At 41.5% G+C, this 22,189-nt stretch overlaps 2 protein-coding genes across 3 annotated transcripts in view; one reads left to right on the plus strand and one right to left on the minus strand.

Moving 5' to 3' along the window:
* The first annotated feature begins 3,687 nt into the window (after nucleotides 1-3,687).
* Nucleotides 3,688-15,285, plus strand: CLK1 (CDC like kinase 1). Its single transcript, XM_061608046.1, has 13 exons — nucleotides 3,688-4,274; nucleotides 6,543-6,700; nucleotides 6,890-7,115; nucleotides 8,373-8,463; nucleotides 8,828-8,894; nucleotides 9,964-10,080; nucleotides 10,411-10,577; nucleotides 10,914-11,008; nucleotides 11,096-11,225; nucleotides 11,385-11,467; nucleotides 12,124-12,203; nucleotides 14,792-14,882; nucleotides 14,991-15,285. The coding sequence occupies exons 2-13, from the start codon at nucleotides 6,543-6,545 to the stop codon at nucleotides 15,129-15,131; spliced, it is 1,446 nt and encodes a 481-aa protein (XP_061464030.1). The 5' UTR covers nucleotides 3,688-4,274; the 3' UTR covers nucleotides 15,132-15,285.
* BZW1 (basic leucine zipper and W2 domains 1) overlaps nucleotides 15,042-22,189 on the minus strand; it is a 30,529-nt gene continuing 23,381 nt past the window's right edge. For both annotated transcript variants that reach the window (XM_061608048.1, XM_061608050.1), the window contains 3 exons: nucleotides 21,487-21,625; nucleotides 19,612-19,734; nucleotides 15,042-19,501 (listed from right to left, as the gene is read on the minus strand). In XM_061608048.1, coding sequence (XP_061464032.1) covers nucleotides 19,470-19,501; nucleotides 19,612-19,734; nucleotides 21,487-21,625 — 294 coding nt within the window. In that variant the 3' untranslated portion in view covers nucleotides 15,042-19,469. The remainder of the gene's footprint in view (nucleotides 19,502-19,611; nucleotides 19,735-21,486; nucleotides 21,626-22,189) is intronic.

The raw sequence follows: 22,189 nt of genomic DNA on the forward strand, positions 1-22,189 counted from the left end.
GCCAGGCACACCTCATCGGGGACCCTGTTCCACAGTTCGGGGGCCACCACAGAAAAGGCCCTGGTTCTAGTCACCACCCTCCGAGCTTCTCGATGGGATGGTACTCGGAGGAGGGCCTTAGATGTTGAGCGCAGTGTCCAGGTAGGTTCATATTGGGAGAGGCGGTCCAGCAGGTATTGCGGTCCCATGCCGTGTAGGGCTTTATAGGTCAAAACCAGCACTTTGAATCTAGCCCGGAAACAAACAGGAAGCCAGTGCAGACGGGCCAGAACAGGTGTTATATGAGCGGACCTTCTGGTCCGCGTCAACAATCTGGCCGCTGCATTCTGGACTAGTTGTAGTTTCCAAACAGTCTTCAAGGGCAGCCCAATGTAGAGCGCATTGCAGTAGTCCAGTCTAGAAGTTACCAGAGCATGAACAACTGAGGCAAGGTCGTCACTGTCCAGATAGGGATGTAGCTGGGCTACCAGGTGAAGATGGTAGAAAGCATTCCGTGCCACCGAGGCCACCTGGGCCTCAAGTGACAAGGAAGGATCAAAAAGAACCCCCAAGCTACGCACCTGTTCCTTCAACGGGAGTGTAACCCCATCAAGAACAGGATGAACATTCTCCATCTGGGCAGAGAAGGCACTCACCAACAGCGTCTCGGTCTTGTCTGGATTGAGCTTCAGTCTGTTAGCTCCCATCCAGTCCATTATCGCAGCCAGGCAGCGGTTTAGCACGTTAACAGCCTCACCTGAAGAGGATGAAAAGGAGAAATAGAGCTGCGTGTCATCAGCGTACTGATGGCAACGCACCCCAAAACTCCTAATGACCGCACCCAGCAGCTTCATGTAGATGTTGAAAAGCATGGGGGACAGTACCGATCCCTGCGGGACTCCACAATGGAGAGTCCAGGGCATCGAGCAATGTTCCCCAAGCACTACCTTCTGGTAGCGACCCACCAAGTAGGAGCAGAGCCACTGCCAAGCAGTACCCCCAACTCCCAACTCCGTGAATCTTCCCAGAAGGATACCATGGTCGATGGTATCAAAAGCAGCTGAGAGATCAAGGAGAATCAACAGAGTCACACTCCCCCTGTCCCTCTCCCGACAGAGGTCATCGTACAGGGCAACCAAGGCTGTTTCAGTGCCAAAACCGGCCCTAAAACCGGATTGAAATGGATCAAGATAATCAGTGTCATCCAAGAGCCCTTGGAGCTGGCCGGCAACCACCCGTTCCAGTACCTTGCCCAAGAACGGAACATTCGCCACAGGTCTATAGTTGTTCAGGTTATCTGGGTCCAAGGAGGGTTTCTTCAGGAGCGGTCTCACTACCGCCTCTTTTAGGCAGTCAGGGACCACTCCCTCTCTCAGAGAGGCGTTTATTATCTCCTTGGCCCAGCCAGCGGTTCCGGTCCTGCCAGCTTTCACCAGCCAAGAGGGGCAAGGGTCCAGCACAGATGTGGTCGCCCGCACCAGTCCAAGGATCTTGTCAACATCCTCAAGCTGTACAGACTGAAACTCATCCAATAAATAAGGACAAGACCGCGTTCTGGATGCTTCATTAGATCCCACTGCCATAATATTGGAGTCTAAGTCCCGGCGAATGCATGCGATCTTATTCTGGAAGTGCCTCGCGAACTCATCACAGCGGGCTACAGATGAATCTATGATGTCCCGAGGGCCAGAATGTAAAAGCCCTCGTACGATTTTAAAGAGCTCCGCCGGGCGGGAGAGAGATGCCTTAATTGTGGCAGCAAAATATCTCTTTTTTGCTGCCCTCACCGCTACTATATACCGCTTAGAAGAGGCACTCACCAAAGCATAATTGCATTCGTCAGGAGTTCGCCTCCATCTGCACTCAAGCCTCCTCCTCTCTTGCTTCATCACTCTCAGCTCCACGGTATACCATGGAGCTGTATGAGCTCTACATAGGAGGGGGCGCATGGGAGCGATCGTGTCAACCGCCCGGGTCAGCTCCGTATTCCACAATCCGACCAGGGATTCGACAGGAGCGCCAGTCTTCTCAGTCAGAAAATCCCCCAGAGCCCTTTGGAAACCCTCAGGATCCATTAGTCTCCGGGGGCGGACCAATTTAATAGGTCCCCCACCCTTGCAGAGGGAAAGGGTCGCTGTGAGCCTAAACTTCAGCAAGCGGTGATCTGTCCATGACAATGGGGTAGATGAAAACCCCCCAACCACCAGATCACCATCTCCATGTCCAGTGGCGAAGATCAAATCAAGAGTATGTCCCATCACATGCGTTGGGCCAGTAACAACCTGAGACAGCCCCATGGTTGTCATGGAGGCCATGAAGTCCTGAGCCACCCCAGATAGAGCAGTCTCGGCATGGATGTTGAAGTCCCCCAGTAACAATAGTCTAGGGGACCGCAGCAATACCTCCGAGACTACCTCTGTCAGCTCAGTTAGGGAATTTGTTGGGCAGCAGGGTGGGCGGTACACCAACAAAATTCCCACTGTATGCTTCCTCTTCTCATCAAGACTGGGGTTGTAATAAAGATGTAATAATATTACAGCCTAACAGCAGGCCTCTCCCCTATCCCAAGTCTGTGCATGCACTTCAGTGGCTAGCTTGGGTGTCTGCCTCCTGTTTACATGAGCTGGTGGCTAGGCTAACATGATAATAAAACTTTTTTAAAAACAACAACATAAAATCAGCAAATAAAACCAGCAGATAAACCAAGACAATCAGGGAGAGCTAGATAACAAATCAACTTTAAAATGCAGTTGACCAAACAAAGGCTTCCATGTAAATGTTTTCAGTTGTTGACAAAAAACACAAAACTAGATTGATAATTCCACAGTTGAAAGCTTGACTTCCTGACTCATTTTGATACCCTGCTGTTAAACAGAGTGACGACACCCCTCATCCAGTTGATTGTGGGTGTCATGAATGGACAGGAAATTGTTAGCTATTTAATCAATCTTGGTTGTATTTTTACTGCCAGGGAAGTGGAGAAAATCTTGGGGGATTCTTTGATCAGATGCCAACGTAACACGGGTACTGTGCACCTTGGTGGGTGGAGGGGGGGGGAAGGTGGCATTTGGTGTTCTGCTTGAGGCAGCAAAATTTCTTGGATCTGCCCCGTTTGTGCCCCCTGGGGTGGAAGTGACTGACACCGAGGGGGAAAAAAACAAAGTGGTTGTAGCATAAAAGCAGCTGGGCAAGAACCATGTGTCCTACCACAGCAGAGCAAAAGTAGCAACAAATATGTGCTCTCATGGCCTTTTCAACATGTGTTTTACTTAATGTGACTTTGTTTCGAAACATTTAAAAATCTACTTGCAATGTATCGTCTTTTTTTACGTGGCAGAAAGGGAGGGGAGGCAGAGAGTGATTTATGGCTGTCTTGCAATGTACTTTACATGTTAGAGGTGGAGCTTAGAGTGAGGATATATGGTGTGGAACAACTCTGCAGTGTACTTTTCCATTACTCTCCTTGCTCTTTTTATTTTATTTATTTATTATTTGATTTATATCCCGCCCTTCTTCCCAGTAGGAGCCCAGGGCGGCATTTTACTGTTTGTTTTTTTTACTGTTTTTGAGTGAAATGAAAGCACGATCGGACCGGGAGGCGCGAAGCTGTTCACAGCAGCGAGAAGGCCCAGTTAACGTTTGAGGCTTGTTATCTCTGCACCCCCCAAGGCGTCCTGTGAGTCTGCTATGCGAGATTGTGTTTTATTTAGCTTCTCTGCCTCGCCCCCCCCGTTATTTTTGAACCAAGCCAAAAACTGCCCCATCGAAAGCACAAATCGGGATGTAGTTAAGGTCACTCTAGTTTAATTGCCCTTTTGGGCCCCTTAAACACTGCGCGCAGAAGCAGCCGTATGCCATATTTACTTGGAGCGTAGCCACGTTGCCTTTTTGCCTTTCGAAGTCGACCCGTCCTCTGGGCAGAGAGTGGATGTGTGTATCCATGTCCAATCTTCTTGCATCCCTCCATTTATTTAGGGTGTGTGTGATGGTTTTAAGAAATCGTGAGGACTTGAGTGTCGGGATAGTGTTTTTCATAACCCCCCTCCCCCAACCCTCGGGCACAGCCCAGCGGACATCCAGAGGAAGCCGAGGGTTAGGAGCTCGTGACGCAAGAGTTGATCAAGAGCTGGGCTACGCATGCGCAGCCTTTGTGACGACCTTCCCATTGCTAGGAGGCTCTCCTTCACTCGGCGCCATTTTGTCGATGCGATCGCTTTCCAACGTCGGCTGGTGAGAGGAGACGAGGTTGTGGGTGAAAGACGCCCCGTGAAGTGGCATCGACTCCGAAAGGAGCAGTAAGTGTCTGAAGGGGTCGTGTTGTTGGCATAAATGTGAGGCAGGAACAGCCGGTGCTACTGGCCTGAATGGATTCACACTAGTGAAGACGAGGGAGGGAGAGAGGCCTCTGGCAGGACCGGAGACGCAAGGACTGTGTCCCTAGTCTTTTTTCAGGAGAAACGGAGCGGGAAGAATACTCCTTCCTCTCCCTTCCGAGTCGAGCCCCTTCTGCCAGCCATGTTTTCCGTCTCCTCCTCCCGTCATGCGAGAAAATGGCTTCGGTGGCGCTTCAGCGATGCCGGTTCTCTTCCAGCGGTCGCTGAGTGGGGGGTGGCGCCTAAGCGGGGAGACCTTGGAGAAAGAAAGCCGCCTCTAAAACGCGTTCCCTTTCTTTGTGTTTTCTCGGCTCACAAACGTCGGGAGCAGGGTCTGGGAGTTGTTGGGCCGCTCTCGGATCCTTAAGACAACATAACTTTTAAACGTGTCATCAAGATAGCCTGGTGTGTGGTGGTTTTCATAGATCGTGAGGAGTCCTGAGAGGCGGGATATATGGGGTTTTATAACACTTGGACACACACACATTTATATACTTGAAGATGTTCGGTAATATCACGGAATATGTAGCGGAAAAAAAAACATGGGAACCAAGGGGATGATGGGTCCAGAAGAGAAGAGATCTAGCTAGGACAATCACAAGGAGGAAGTTTTTCATAATTTGCTTTCTTTGATTTGTGTTTTTTCTACAAAAAATGTACTGACGCAGCATGCAAACATGACTGTTGGTGTCACTAAAACGAACAACGGTGGTTAAAATAGCAAAAAGGATTGCCTGTCAATAAAAAAGTGTTTATAGTCTCTAAAAACAAGCAAGTGTGCTAGAGCTGTGGGAGTACTATTAAAAAGGCCCTGTTTGTAGTATCTCCCAACTGTAATACTTCCAGAGAGTAGGGCCTCAGAGACTAATTAAAAGGCTTGGACTGGTTTGTATGGGTGATGGTGGTCGACAAGAGAGAGAAAAAGAAGAGGATTCAAAGCAGCCAGTGGCCTACAAGATAGAAAAAGAGAGGATCAAAGCCATAAGCATTATCTATACCTCTATATATGCATGCCTAGACCCTCTGGTCTTCATCTGACATCCATTTCTGTAATGCTGTCTGTGGTTATTAGCTATGGATGGTGCCCCAACTAAAGAATGCAATCTCCAGGAACACCTCATATCAAAGAACATTTACTGAAATCGGCAAAATGCTACTTCTATGAAGTGCATTCAGGATCTAGATACTGGGTAGTTGAACAATGCAATAAGTTGTACTCAGTGTAGCACTAGGATGAATGTTTCATCAGTGCAAGGATTTTTCTTTGTTCAGTGGAGAGTTCTCCTCTCCTCCCCCATGTCCTCCTAAATATGTTCTGGGGTTCCACCCAACCCTCTAGAGCAGATTTGGGACACATGGGGAGGGGAGAAAATGGGGAAAATCCTATTGTGCTAGTGCCAATCCTTGCACTAACACAATAAATTAATTGAATACTGTCCAGTGTCAATCACTTAAGTTACTCCTTTTGTTTTTGTGTAATTATAGTTTATTATGTAGGTTTAAATTGGGTTGCTGCTATAGTTTGGCTACAAGAGGGAATGGCTGGTTAAAAAATAGAAATTTCAAGGTGCTGACTATATGTTACTATTAGCATAGTTATAGTAATACTGCCATGAACAAATTGCATTCAGTTAGTTACATAAGCAATTGTTAGTATTCAGTTTCTTTGATGTGCTTCAAGCATTAGTGACAGTTTTGAGTATAATTATTAAGCATAATGTGGTGCTAAAGTATACTGAACTCTAACATGTATTGAGAATTAAAGCAAAATGGGTAGTGCTGTCAGTCTAGAGAAAAAAGTTGCATAGTAAGTAAGGTCTATTAGGACCAACCATTATTCAAAAATATGCAAACGTACTTAGCAGCAGTACCTCTGATCCAATTTCCTTCTTGTCTGTTAATCTGTAAAATCAATTATTTTTAAAAATGCAAGGTTTTGAGGAAGATTTCTCTTGTTCAAAAATCTTATTTGACTGTAGTAGAATTAAAAGTAATTAAATTGTATATTTAGGTCACGTTGCTGTGCTTAATAGAATATTGGATAGGAAGAGATCTTTATTCCTAGGGAAAAACAGACTTGCTGAAAATTGTTCTAAAACTGGTTTTCCTTAATGCAAACTGATGTAATAGTTACAGTTGATTTTTTGTGTTAAATTTTCATAAGTTTTATATATATGTATATATTTACAGATGCGGTATTCAAAGCACAGTAACTACTCTGACTGGGAAGAAAAACAGAGTTGGGATCCTAAAAAAGGCAGCAGCAGTCATAAGAGAAAAAAAGAATCGTGCAGCAGTACACATGAGAACAAGCGCTGTAGATACAATCATATCCAAATTTATGATAGGTAAGTCAGTTCCCCCCCAACTGTGGCAAGTTCATATCTCAAATTTTGACTTTGATTTCATTATAGACAGCATTATGCTTAATAAGCCTCAATTTTGTTGTGTATTTTAAATTCAGACGTCACTTTCATGTATGAGAACTTCTAGATTAATGTTCTGTATTAGAATCAGTTGTGTGTGTTTTTTCCTAGCCTTTATTCAGATGCCAGCTCCTTCCATGAAAGAGACCATCATGAGCGATGTTATGTTGAAGAATACAGACACAACTATAGTCAGTTGTCTGAAACCAGGCACCAATGCAGAGGCCATGAAAGTGATTATCACAACCACAGTAGCAAGTCATCAGGTCATAGTGGCAGAAGCAGTTACAAAAGAAAACACAAGGCTCATCATAGTAAATCCCATCATTCACACACGGTATGTATAATTTAGAACATGATGAATGTGGTTATAAATATAACTATTCACTTGAATATAAACACAAATGAAGGCATTTGGAGATTTTAGCAGAAATACCCTGTTCTGTCTGCTAGATCTTGTGTTGCTGAAATGGGAATATTATCTAACATACAGACAAATATGTTCTAGAATTATTAGTATTGTTTGCTTATCAAGCAGTGTTCCACTTACCTTTTTAAATATCTGGATTAGGCATCTGTTGGAAATATGGCTAAGATACACCATGAATTGTACTTTCCTGTTAGGCAAATTCATTAGAATTAATGGCTTCAAATTGTATTTTAAATATCAGATCTTAATTTGACAATGCAATAATGGAATAAATGCCTTGTAAACTAGTATTGATACGTATGCAAGCATTAGATGTGAAACACTGTTTATTAGATGGATGTAACCTCTGACAACCTTTGTGGAACAGTCAAACAGTCATCCGAAGTCAGGAAGGTTAATGGGGCATGGAAACTGGGTTTTTTTGCATCGGTCTGCCCTACCAGGCTAGCACATAGCTGCTCCAAGGGTGGAGGCTGCATGTTCAGGACTGCTAGTGGTGTTAGATCATCAGCAAATGAACTTGGTCAACACATTTCTCTTCCCTGTTCCCCACCATCTGACATTGGATTCTCACTGTCTGAACTGACGGTGCTGGCCATCTGCTGAGGAAGGGAGGTGTCTCAACAAGGACAGTAGAGGACACTGTTTAACTGGATTAGGATGCATGTGTGTAATGCATAAAGCTCTTCAACTGAAGTGGTGGCTGCATCAGTTAAATTTTTGACATTACTTACAGAGAGCCTGTAACTAATTAATTACATGATACAAGGTGCACTTTAAACTCTAAATCTTGCCGAGGTCAGTAAATTCCAATGCTTGTTATATAACAGCATTGAACTGAAGAGATTTTATTTGCAAAACATAAATTATTCTTTTAGTGAACCATATTTTTAAAAGCATATATATTGTGTGTTATTACCTTGCCACTTGAAGTACCTTATCTGAAAATCTGTTCCTTGCCATGTTTTTCTCCTGTAACCCTAAACTATGTGCCCTGTGAAATTCTGGGGAATTTGAAATTGTTCCTGCCAACCGTTTGTGGCCTGGCGCGTATCTGAATGCCTGAATATCTCCCTGCTGAATGAATTTCGTATTCTGCCCTGAATTCACTCGGGTATATTGATTGGCTGGATGATCTTGGTGCCGCGCACTTGCCGTTACCAGAGGAATCACCGAAGGAAAAGATCGAGGAGTGTAGAGGATGATGAGGAGGGTCACCTGATCTGTCAGAGTGGAGACGTACTAAGTGCAAGATGTATAGAATATTTTTCAAAACTTATTCAATTTTCAGATAGAATAATTTCTTTTAGATAAGAAGCCAGGAGTTTTTGGAAGTCCTTTTCTTTCTTTGATTTTTTTGTTCTGTGGTTTTTTTTTTCCTTTGGGGGGAGATTATTTTTACATAGAAGTTAAATTTTAATTGGAACTTCCTACATAGCAAAGCAAGTTAATTTAGAATGAGATAGACATAACTGTCTTGAAAAGCTGTCCAATTAAATATTTTAAAGTTGTCTAGTTACACTTTGTACATAGCGGCACAGCCTAGAACATAGCATGGTAATTTGGATAATGAAAATATATCACTGCTTGCATAACTCATTTCCCCCCTCTGTTTTTAGATGAAATTGTCACTATTCTGGGTGAAGGTGCCTTTGGAAAAGTTGTGGAGTGCATTGATCACAAAGTGTAAGTTAACATTTTGTAAGAGCCTCAAGCAATCTAAAGTACTGGGACTATAGTCTCACATTTTTGCTTTGCTGGCCCTTTTGACAGGAACTCCTTCCAATAACCTCTAAAAGGTGCTTCATCTCTCTCTCTCCCCCCCCCACACACACACACTCACACTTCCTGAAAATCCACCTTTCATGAACCTTTTGGCTTAATCTCTTAGTTCTTTCCCCCAGCTAAAACATAGAGGCCTAAGTACTTGTTATGGCATTTGCAGATATTTGCCCCCTTTTCCCTTCCATTGATTATGCTTTCATTTTCTAAATCTGAGCTGTAAGGTCCTTAGAAAAAGGACCAAGCCTTTTTTGTTTTGTTCTTTGTAAGGCACCATGTATATCGCAGATGCTATTGGAGTCATAATAACATGGATGCGCCAGCATTTTGTGTATTAACATTTCCTTGACAGGAATGTTAAGTTTGTCAGTTTCTTAGGTTTTTAATGTAGTGGGGGTGGGGGTGAAGAATTTAACACACAGTTCCTTCAAACTAATATGGTAGAACAGGTTCCAAGCTTCTTGAGTTCATTAATCCTTTCATGAGCATATAAAGAACCCAAATTCTTAGGAATGTAAATGAAATAAAGTTAAGAAATATCAGTATCAACATTTATTAATCATCATTTGCCATTACTAGGAATCATAAAATGTAAAAAATAAGGGAGACTGTTGTATTGTGGAATCATCTTATTAAAGACAGAGGTTCTTCATTGGCAAGGGAGGTGCATGCTGTACATGCCCATGCCTTTTATTTCAAAGGCTCATAGTTCCTAATTACATTTTTCACACTATACTTGTAAACTTCTTTTCCACCCTATGCCGTTTTTGACTCCCAGTTCTGTATTCACCCCCTGCACAGTCCATCTACCCCAGGGGGTCAATAACAACCAATTTGGGAGACCCTGTGCTGCAGAAATAGTGTAAGTGTTAACATGAATAACAGCTGATCTAGACAAAACTTGTTTCAAAAGTTTAAACTGCATTGTCCTTCCATGGAGTAGCCTTTTGAATTCAAAACTTGTTTTTTTTAGGGGTGGCAGGCGTGTAGCAGTAAAAATAATCAAAAATGTTGACAGATACTCAGAAGCAGCTCGTTCAGAAATAAAAGTATTGGAGCATTTAAATGCATCTGATCCTAATAGCACATTGTAAGTATATAATAATGTGAAGTTTTTACACATTTTTGCATGCTTTTTTGTGATTCCCTTTCAAGAATATATAATGACAAAACCAGAGTGGGGGTATTAAGTGAAACACTAAATAATACACAGTGTTTTAAATTTTGAATGTGTATGCTTCTCACTTGGTTGAGAGTCCTGGGTGTTACCCAGCTAAGTTAAATTATTTTGAGTAAACCATTCAAAATGGACTTTAGTTCATTTATTTCAATGGGTCTGCCCTGAGTAGGGCTAACGTTTGATATCACTCCCTCTATTTTATGTATTATCTTCTGAATGATCTTCTTACTGTATTTACAGTTGCTGTGTCCAGATGTTGGAATGGTTTGAACATCATGGCCATGTTTGCATTGTGTTTGAACTGCTGGGACTTAGTACATATGACTTCATTAAAGAAAACAGTTTTCTGCCATTCAGTCTTGATCACATTAGACAAATGGCTTACCAGATTTGCAAATCTGTAAACTGTGAGTACACATAGCACTTTATTTAATTTTCTAAGATGTCTCTTTCCAAGGCCCAAGGTGCTATTACTAATTTAAGGGGGGAATGAAATATACAGTACATGTATTTACTTGTGTTATAAATAAAAATTCTCACTCATGTACATCGGATATTTGGTTCTCAGGCCTAAAAGCAGTTTATAAATAATTTTTATGGGAATATTAAAAGTTACCTTTAAAATGTCTTGCAGCACTTTTGGCTCAGGATTCAGTGAGTCCCTAAAGGATGGACAGAGTTCTACAATTGAGCAGTATTCTATTCAGTATTTATTGAAATAATTTGCTGACTTTTCTTTACAGTTTTGCATTCAAACAAGCTAACTCATACAGATCTGAAGCCTGAAAACATACTATTTGTGAAGTCTGACTACATAGAAGCATATAATCCTAAACTGGTAAAACTCTAGTCTCTTGCATTAAAAAGCTGTTCTCATCATTGATTTTTTTTGCTTGTATACTTAGTATTGTATGGTATATTTCAGAAACGCGATGAGCGCACACTGAAAACTCCAGATATCAAAGTTGTGGATTTTGGAAGTGCAACATATGACCATGAACATCACAGTACTCTTGTGTCTACAAGGCATTACAGAGCTCCTGAAGTTATTTTGGGTGAGTAGACAAGTAGTCCAGAAAGTTACTCTTAATGTGAGCCCTTTTAGAGAGCTCTTGAAGAAGTGCAACTTCATATCAGTAACATCTATGGCTGAAAAAGCTACATGGCTTACAATGTTGTTAGATAAGTATAACAACTTACTTTTTTCTCCACAGCCTTGGGATGGTCACAGCCATGTGATGTTTGGAGTATTGGCTGCATTCTTATTGAATATTACCTTGGATTCACAGTATTTCCGGTATGTGATTGCAAAAGCTTTGGTTATAGAGACAATGATGACGATATATGATTTTATGATAGCATTTTCTGTAAAACACCTAGCTTAAATTTAGGGTTTAACACATTACCTGATAAATGATTTGGAATATGAAATTCAGTAATCTCACAGTATTTGAACTTCACCAGTTTGTGTGAAGTATTTGAGTTTTGGTTCTGCAATAGGATGTTGACTTCTTCTTTTTCTAATAGAGCCCTACACGTTGCATATCAAACTCTGTGACTTGACAAGCACCACAAAGAGTTGAGAGGAAGGGGGGAATAAAAAGTCCTGCTTGTTCACAGAGATTTAGCTGTGTGGTTCTTTGGTTTCAGAGCCAAGCCAAGTGTCTCTCTTAGCAGCCATTATGCAATACATGTCTACTGCCATCACTGTTTTATAACTTTTGATGAGCCCCACTAAGTTGCAGCAACTATGGAGGACTGATTCTTTAGTTAGGAGCGTGCTAGGTACTTTTTATACAAAAACGAACTTGCTATCTTCAGATGCAGTGTCCAGAGTACGCAGAAAGCAACACATGTTCCAATAGTTGGTTTTTCATTCTGTGAATACTAGCTTTCCTATTCTTGGAATTTTTAAAGCACATTTATATGAGAATATTTCATCTTTCTGGATAGACCCATGACAGTAAAGAGCATCTGGCAATGATGGAAAAGATGCTGGGGCCGCTGCCAACTCATATGGTCCAGAAAACCAGGTAAACATTTTTTAAAAAATGCTCACTTCAGTTTCCAGTCCCCCAGCACAGTGCTATTAATTCCTGTATGTATCTCTACTGGTGATCAGTTTGTACTAGGAAGTCTGAGCCTCTTCACTAATAAATAAATTTAGAATAAATGGTGATTTAGCCAAAACCCTCTGGCTCTTTTGGGAATATTATGTGAAACCAAACTATGATTGGTTTATACTGGTGACAGTAGTTACGCATATGTTGCATGGGTGTGCATACTTCCCTTGGAACTCATCATGCACAAAAAATGTCTTATGAGAAAGTTCCATGCTGTAAATTGGTCCTGAATGAAAATCTAAATTTCAAAAATAGGCTGCCTTTCCTTTAAGTCCTTCCCATTAAAAAACAAACAAACCAGTGTGTGTGTTGTATTTAAGGACATAAGGCCTCCTGTGTCAGGGCCATCTTGTCCTCACAGTGACCAGCCAGATGCCTACAGGAAGCCTGCAAGCAGGACTGCAGCAGCACTATCTCCATTAACTGCTGTTCAGAGGCATACTGTATCTGACAGTGCAGGTAGAACATAGCCAATGTGGCTAGTAGTCATTAATAGCTTTATCCATGAATTTGTCTAATCCTTTAAAAGCCATCCAAGTTGGCGGCCATCTCTGCTGCTTGTGGTTCCAAAACCTTTTCCTTCACAGACCACCTGAAAATTGCTGATGGTCTTGGTGGACCATTCCATGATTTTTCTGCCTGTTGTAGTAATTGTAATGGGCTGTGCTAGATGCTGTATGATTTTTAATTGTCTTTTTATTGCTGCTTTTTTCTTACATTGTATTAGTTTGCATTCCATAGAATTCAAATTGTAATACAACAAAATGCAATTTGAGAAATAAAATAAAAATACAGTTAAAAATCAAAATGGGTATTTAATGCGGACATGCTGTGGACCACCTGAAGTTCTTCACAGCCCACAATTCGGGCACTTCTGCCATAGTGTAACTAGATATAGCTGTAGCTGTTTGCAAAGTTGCTGCCACCCGTTTAAACACGTTTTAGGCAGGATTTTTTTTGTTTGAAGCTCTGTTGAGATGTGTACACACACACATACTCACACACTCTGAGGGGCTCTGTCCCCTGCTCACTCCACTCCCCCAACCCCCCTCAGGCACCTCCACTCCCTTCACCAATCCACTTGCCTTGCCTGTTCCTCTGCCACTGCTGCCCTGCGCCATCCTGGACAACCACTGCTGTTGTGCAATACTCCTGTGCCACACACTGGTCTTTTGCTCACCTGGTAAGAATGCTGCCACCACCTAGGCTGTACACCACATGCTGGCCTGCCAGGCTACCACTGTGCCTAGGCCGCTTGCTCACTCACTTGCCAAGGCCACCACTGCCTGTTTGCTTGCCAAGGTGGGCGGTGGAAGGCAGTGTGAGCAGCATGCTGGTGGGAGGAAGCCTTCACACTGCAGTTCACAGCACCGTCTGTCTGGTGCTGCAAACGTGTGTGTGTACACTCTCTTCTGGTGGAAAGCAAGTATTTGTGCTTTTCACAGGCTGAATGCATTCCTACTTCCTTAGCCTGGGCCAGTTCAAATAACTGTTACTGCCCTAATATGATTCTTTGAATATAACTCCTAAAGCAACATGAAATCATATTTGTCACAGCTAAGTGCTTGTAGATTTGGATTAAATGTATTAGGTTGAGAGGTAGATTTGAAAGTTACCCTGGATTAAATGTATTAGGTTGAGAGGTAGATTTGAAAGTTACCCTTCCATGTGTGATGACATTTGCAGCTGGTTGCCCAATTCTAGAACTGAAACTTGTATGTCAGGTCAACACTGATTGCAGTTATTTATTCATTTAAAATTTATAGACTATCTCTCACTAAAGTCTTGAGGCTGTGTACATATTAAAAGTGCTATGGTATATAAAATGGCTCATTGTCAATGCAGGTTAGTGACAGAGTCATTCTTTGAAGGACTGTTGTCAGTTCTACATATTTTTGGTACTTTTTTAAAAATGATTGTGTCAGGAAGGAAAAGCACATACCTCATTATGAACAGTGTGCTACATTTTGAGTTCATATCATGTATGCATGTTCATTTAATATTTCAGTATACTGGTTAGTTGTAGTACCCAGGCGTACTCAAGTTTTATATATGGGAAATGCTTTATGCACATAAAGCATTCTTGCAAATAGTCTGTTTAGGCTGACATGTCAAATGGATTACCTGAGTTGCTTTTTGAACAGTTTAATCATGTGTTCCAAATCCCTCACACGATAAAAAGCAGGGTGAGCATGCAACTCCCCCACCTTTCACAAGTTGAAGGGATAACTTCTGCGGTGGAAAGATTTGCCTACTTCTGTATAATTTCCATACGTTTTGGAACCCTGATCTTCCAGAGTTCTAAATAGGGTTGGGAGCTCACAGGAATAGAGCAGGCTTCCCACTTCAAAAGCTGTTTCTCCAACTCATGGAGGGTGACTGGGATGTGGAGCTGATCCTCGTATTTTCCCTCATTGTGTGAGAGATGTAAAGCACCTGAATAGAGCTTGTGTTATTTTTAAACTTTCCTGAATTAAACCAATTCGTTTTTACATTAGAAAACGCAAGTACTTCCACCATGACCAGTTGGATTGGGATGAGCATAGTTCTGCTGGCAGATACATTTCAAGACGTTGTAAACCGTTGAAGGTAAGAGATGCCATTGCATTGTCACTGCATAAACATACAGTGGATTCCCTTGTACTTGATTTGTTTACAGAGTTTCAGGGTGCTAACTTACTTTTTTTCTACCTGCAGGAATTCATGCAGTGCCACAATTCTGATCATGAAAATTTATTTGATCTCATACAAAAGATGTTGGAGTATGACCCAGCCAAAAGAATTATTCTTGCAGAAGCTTTGGAGCATCCTTTCTTTTCTTCATTAAAGGAGAAATAAATAACATAAATTCTCTAGGTGACTATAGACTGTGTCAGTCAAAAAGCAAATAAGATTTTTTTTAAGTATTTATTTTGTAATTAGCCCTGTAAATCTTTTTCATATTGTGTTGTCCATTAACTTGACACTTGAAATAAAACATTTGACAGTAGAACTTGCAGTCGTCTTCCTCTTGCATAGGAGCAGGGCTATCCATATCACTGTTTCTAAGTTTTAAAGAGCTGTAGCCCTACAATAGTCTTAGCCCGGGGGGGGGGAGGCAGCGGCAGCAGGAGGTTCTGCTTTACATGCAGCCACAGATTCATGTTGCTCTAAATGAGGAACCTGGGGCCTAAGGAAATGCCATTGCTGCTATTTGTTTACAGTGGAGCCTGGCTTACCATAGGGTTTATTGGCAAAACACTTGAATCCCCCATACTGTGGATACTTGATATAATTCAGACACACCTCTTGCTTCAGGCAGTCATTTGATCCTATGCTCAAGCCTATATAGTATGACCTAGGCCTTGTTAAAAATGAAAGCTACATTTCTCAAACATTTTTTTGAGTTCTGCCTTCCAGTTCAACATGTGCACATTAACTATATGTAGACTATAGAGGAAATTGCAAATCAATACTATTAAGACTGTTTTAATACTTATATGGGGTAGTGGGTTTATGATAGAATTTAATGGGGGGGTATCACATGTGGTTGTCAGTGACAGTAACCACAAAGTACCTCTTCATGGGATCTGTGAAGGTTCTCAGTAAATGGATATCCATTTCTGTGCTTAGTGAGCATAGCATTCTGCTTTACTAAATTGGGCAGTGATTTTGTGGTAGGCCATGTCCCTACTGCACAAAAGGTTAACAACCCTCATGTAAACAAAGTGCTTCTAATCTAGACCCAAAGAATTCTTTTCGAGGTGGCCAGTCCTAGGGAGCCCTCGTTATATGTCCACCATTCCCCTTAAACTGGGCAGTGTCCTCACCTGTTAGGAGAATTCTTTTTTTAGATTATTCCAAAGCGTAGTTCAGAAAAGCACTGGACAAGCTTACAATTCAGTTATGTTCCAACTTTCCCTCAGCAAACCAGGCCGAAAATGTCTAGGATCAATCCCACACACAGGACAGAACAGGCAAACGCCAATTAAAATTATGTTAGTAACATGTTAGCTAGGGCTGCGCACCTCAAGCTGTGCTCTAAATTTCAAAGCCTGAACTAAATTGTTGACTTCCTTCAGGAAGATTTGTAAAGGTGCCTGCAAGCAAAGTTCCAATATTCTTTGGTGCAAATTGAACTCCCAAGTTCTACCACCAGAAGGTGGTATGAAGTATTTTTAGAATTAAGGAATTACAAGCCCAGAAATTTTGAGTATCCCATCTGATCCGTGGTCACAGCCCTTTCACATATCAATTTACTCTTGGTAGCCCCCCCCCAATTTAATTTCATTAATACCATTTAGGAAGGACATTTTGTTGCCATTACAAGGGCCGCTGATGTCCAGTTGTTCATCTAATTGAAAATCACTCCCAAGATCTACAAGGTCTCATCATAATGACTGTCCGGGAAGCAAATGTAGGCATCTATGCCTGCCTGGCCTTTGGGACTCCCTAGGCCTCACCCCCTCCCAAGCCACTTTTCTCAAGTATTTTTGCCTGGCTGGAATTGTCCTTGAACTCTTGATCCCAGCTCATTTGCCTGAAGAAGAGAGGAATTGTGTAAGGTAAATTTTACAGTAATTGCTCCCATTTTTGCCTTTGCTTTTGGCCATATGAGGTTGCCTAAAGCAAATGTGGCCTTCAAACTGAAAAAGGACTGCTACCCTTACTCCCAGGCAATTAAGGGGTCTTCCACAATTAGGAACTCGCTGGATAACACCTATTGTCTGTGGTAGTACATACACTAGATGGCACAAGCTTGCTGTATGAGGTATTTATTCTAGATTTATATGGCCAGAAATTTTTGGCTAAACTTTTCCCCCAAGGAAAACTTGTTAGGGAACTAAAACTGGATACAGGGATGGACTGCTATACAAGCCCAAGGGACAATTTTCATTGTAAGAACTACTTCTTGCTGCTACTGCCTCATTGCAATTCTTGACAAGCAATTTACCTTCTTCACTAGGCATACCGGGAAACTGGGGAAAAGTATCTCCTAGAGCAGTGTTTCCCAAACTTTCAACATGCGCGTACCCCTTTTGAGACATTGATTTTACCGGCATACCCAACTTTCACAAAAATAATTGGGAGAGGGGTAAGGTATTATAACACATTCGTAATTCCTATAATTTCGGGGGGGGTGACATTTTGGTGTATATCTTGGGAACCAGATGACCTAGAAACTTACCTGAGAGTCTGGAGATTAAGGTAAGTTAGCTGGAGACCCGGAAGGGACCCCCCAAAACCAGAAACTCCAGCCGAAAATCATGCAGCATGCAGCAGGTTTGAATCTCCCGTTCTTTCGCTGCAGAGTGGTTTTCCCCCCATCCTGCCTGGGAAGCCACTCGGACACACAGCCCAACAGCAGGCAGGGGACTGAAACTTCCTGCCTAAAATTCACAGCTGATGAGCGGGCAGGCCAGGCAGGATGGGCAAAAAAACCGCTCTGCAGCCAAAGAGCAGGAGATTCCCCAAGAGGGAAGTGGCTGGCGAGATGGCCGCTGCAGGGCTGAAGATAGAGGAAAACTCCACTTCCCCACTTCCCGGAGTGAACATTTTTGTAGTCGAGCATACGCATAAATATCTTTGTGGCGCCATCTGTCTAGAAGCGTTTTTTGGTGGCCAAAGTAATTGCAAGGGAGTCCGAGTCTTATGAGAAACTGGAGGGATGCATTGAGAGTGAAAGACTACGCGCTGAATAACATCGGGATAAACCACTGTTATTATATTGATCTTCCCTCACATGATTGTGTGAGAAACTGGAGAAATCACAAGAACTGTATTTTCTCTTAAAAGAACACACGCACATGTTTTTTGCCGCTAAACCCCCATGATAAAGTACAAAAAAACATTCGGCTGCATACCCCTTGAAACCCTTTCGCGTACCACCAGGGGTACACGTACCACACTTTGGGAAACACTGTCCTAGAGCATTCCCTGGTAAGAGATTTCAGTTAATGTCACATGTTGGCAAGTGTAATCAGAGACTCTCCTAGAGCTATTCTGAACATCCCATTCCTAGTGGCCTTGGATAAACAAACTGACAACACATACAGCTTTTCTCTATTACCAATTAGACCCAGTTCAGTCCAGACATTCTCCCTTCTCTTGCATATAAAGAGGGTGCTGATACAAGATTTTACACACAGGGCAACACAAATACCCCATGCTTATGTAGAAATAAGATTTACCTAGTTTCCTTCCATCCTTTTTTAGTGGGAGAAGTATCCAGAAGGGATAGCAAATCATTTATCTTGCTTAAACTTGGTAACAGGAATACATTCTTCAAGAATGTAAACAATTATTGGGAAGATAAATGTATGAAATGATAGTTGGAGCATATTTTGGTACAGAATCTTTAACCTGCAGGTGTTCAATACATAAAATACAAATGCTGTAAGAAAGTTTTTAGCTAGAACCTTCAAGAAAAATGTTTTACTGCACGGTGGCTTTGCTTAGTATTATAAATGGCTGTTGCAAACTTTTCTGTATTCGGAGGCTGAACCTCTACTTTGTTTCCACTGACAGCAAAGGAAAAAAAAACAGATTTTGCAGAAGAGAACATGGAACGTTATAAGGTAGTTCTAGGACTTGCTTAAGACTGTGCAAGAATACCAGAACCAAGAAGCTGAAGGCAAAGAGCTTAGTCCAAACATTGTAGGTGACAGCAAATTGCACTGATAATTGCGTACAAGAGAGTGATAATGTGATGATTTAGGAATCCATCACTCTTGGTTGGGTCTAGTTATCTTTCACACAAAATCAAACATATGGCCTCTTGACTTTGGATACTCGTACAATTTAATTTGCAAACAGAATTTTTATAACAAATTTCATTTTTTGAAATCATGTCTACTTGTAAACTTTTATAGAAAACCCAGGGATAAAATGAATTTAATTTGTGGAAGGCCTTAAATTATGTTACAGTAGAAAATACAGGAGGTAGAATGTAACTCAAAAAAAGACTAATGCAATGTTAGAATCAAATCTATAGCTCCTGTAAGCTACTAGCACATGGTTTTGAAAACCTAAATCCAGTGTTCTCTAATGACCATAGAAAACACAAACATAAATTTGCCATGAGAGCCCTTATACCATGCTTGATACAGGGAGGTAGGATGTAAGAATCAGAAGGACACGAGACATGACGTTTTATCTACTGCTCCTGTTTGCTTTACTGTTGACAGTTTTGAAAACTTAGTCACCATCTTCAGTTTCAGACTCAGATTCTGAAAGGAAAAAACATAAAAAGTATTTCATCATCAGCATGCTTTGTATAATTCTGGTTTTCAAGCGCAATGCACAATAACTAGAGGTGAACTGCATTAGTTTTGCTCACCTTCCTCAGCATTCTTGAGCCATTCTACAAACTTTTTCATTTGTTCCAGAAAGACACTCTTTCCCTTGGCAACGTGTGCATCCTTATACCACTTCAGGATGGGTTCTTCACTTAGCACCTCAGCTGTTGAAAATAACGTGCTGTTAGGGAACACAGCCTCTATCACTTCACACAGCACAGCTTAGGAAATGCATGCCAAGCCAGATCCAAGCACAGATGTGTTTAAATGTGAACACTCTAAAAACAATCTGTATATGCTTTGTCAGGCCCATTTCTTCATGCTCCAGCGTCAGGATGGATTCTTTGCCTTGTGTTGGCTATAGCTTTCCATGAGACATGACTAGTTCAGGCAAGATATTTTATATGTTGCCCAACTAAATCACATCTGCAGAATTGAAGTCTCATTAGGGCAAATAAGTTATTTTCATCAAAATATCTAAGAAAAGCCACTTAACTTTTTCCCCCATGTGACAGCTATGTGCAAGAGCAGTGCTTCCTTACTTAAGTGAACTGCTGACACTATTATAGCTTTACTAGAGACAGATTTATTTATTTATTTATTAAATTTCTATACTGCCCCATAGCCGAAGCTCTCTGGGCGGTTCACAACAGTAAAACTTCAATATACAATAAGTACAAAGAAAACTATTTAAACATACTAAACTACGAAAATACTAGTATACTAAAATGCTGAATTAAAATTTAAAACATAGATGTTAAAATGCCTTTTTGTCACTCCTCTTCAGGAGAGCCCCCCCCCCCCCCGGCTACTAGGCGAGGCTTATGTTTTGAGTCTTGAGGAAGAATTGCTGGGAACTGGAGGCAGGCAGGGAGAGTGGCTCTCTGCACCATGGCATTTGGGGTGCCTCCTGATGACTTGCAACTGAAGCAAAACAATATAGCACCATGAAATATGGTTAAGCAGATACAGTCTGCTGCAGTAAAATTACCAGGAATATGTATTTTGCTTCAGCCCAATTCAAGGTGCTTATACAGATGTATATAACCCTAAACAGCTTGGGACCCAAATATCTGAAAGGGACACTGACCTGCCCATGAAATAAGATCTGGAGAAGTGGCTGTTGGTGATCCCAAAGCTTGGAGAAGTTCATGGGAAGCAGTGCATGGATGGGCCTTCTCTGCAGTGCCTCCCTGCCTCTGGAATAACCTCCACACTAAGGCATGCCAAGCATCAACATTTTTGTTGGCAGCTGAAAATGCCTTTTATACAGGCCAGGGGGTGGGGAATTTGCAGGTTTTTGAGCTGTTTATGTGTTTATTGCCTGCTTCAATGAGTTTTGGATGTTGCATATTTTATTAATTGTGATTTTTTTTACAGTGTTAGTTTTATTTTATTATGTTATGTATCTCCACTCCACAATCATATGGTGAAGGTAGATAAACAGGACAAAATCAATCAATAATAAAAGATGGCAAAGTGAAGAAATGTCTCCATATGTTAAATAAACTGCATGTTGAACCTATTATGAGAAAGCAACCTATGTACAATAGGAAACCTGACCAAGTTGTGTTTGATGAGATAGCATAAGTATTATGCAAGAAATTAATCAGCCAGAGCAAAAAATGAAAGCTATTAAGGGATAGACCAACCCTTCAGAATGACTAACAAATTCTTTTTTAAAACAGGCCAGCTTTTGTACTGGCTTACTAAGTACAAGCTACTTAAATAATGGAGGTACTTAAATAATGGAGCTGTTCCACCAACCTCAAAAGCCTTTACTGAAATAAAGGGCTGCAGCTATAGGTTTCTGCTTGGAGATTAGAGACTTTGCTGATACGTATCAGAAGCTACCAGTTACATTTTAACTTTCAGTGTTCTCATATTTTGTGTAAGATACACCTAGATGTTATTACCTTTGTAGAAGAGCACCACTATTTTCTGGAAGGCTTTCATGAAGTGGATGTTATCATAACAGTACTCCTGAATCTTGAGCAACAGAGTCAGTTCAGACTGACCTTGGGTTGTAAAGGCAGCAAGAAGAGGGCTGTATTGCTGTCACAAACAAAAACAAGCACAATTTTAGTCTGATCAATAGCTTCCCCTAAGGGACACTTACAGAAAATCATCCAGTTTAGTGGAGCAGTGAATTCAAAAAAGGTTTTTTTATTATTATTTACCCACCTTTCCCCCCCAAAAGGTCCCAGGATGGATTACAGCAATTCCAAACACATAATTAAAAACAACTTAAACATCACAGAAAATAAGGTGGGTCCTAAAAATGTACATCTCAGGTGTCAAAGGCCAGGGTAAAAAAGTTGTCTAAGCAAAATGTTTGTATAATGATAATTCTAGTATATCATTGTACTTGCAACATTTTAGCACTGCAGCTAGGTATTATCATCATTATAAAACCTGCCTGCCACTCCCAACACTGGATGGCCAAGCTCCTGCTGACAGAATTTCCTGGTTCAGGTGTAACCACTAGTAGTATGAATAAACTTTTAAGACCTTCCACATAACCGTTGCTGTGCACCCCACCACACAAACCAGCATTTGCCACTTCAAGCAAAATAACAAGCTATGATTTACTGTAAACAGGGAGGAAGGAGCCCTGGT

The sequence above is a fragment of the Rhineura floridana genome, chromosome 2 (genome assembly GCF_030035675.1).
Source record: "Rhineura floridana isolate rRhiFlo1 chromosome 2, rRhiFlo1.hap2, whole genome shotgun sequence".
NCBI classification, from domain to species: Eukaryota; Metazoa; Chordata; class Lepidosauria; order Squamata; family Rhineuridae; genus Rhineura; species Rhineura floridana.

Bases quoted from the DNA above. Each gene is read 5' to 3' on its own strand.
- CLK1 (XM_061608046.1), top strand. From the start codon at position 6,543: ATGCGGTATTCAAAGCACAGTAACTACTCTGACTGGGAAGAAAAACAG. The intron at 10,578-10,913 runs GTGAGTACACAT...TTTTCTTTACAG, and splicing joins GATTTGCAAATCTGTAAACT to TTTTGCATTCAAACAAGCTA. The intron at 11,226-11,384 runs GTGAGTAGACAA...TTTTCTCCACAG, and splicing joins AGCTCCTGAAGTTATTTTGG to CCTTGGGATGGTCACAGCCA.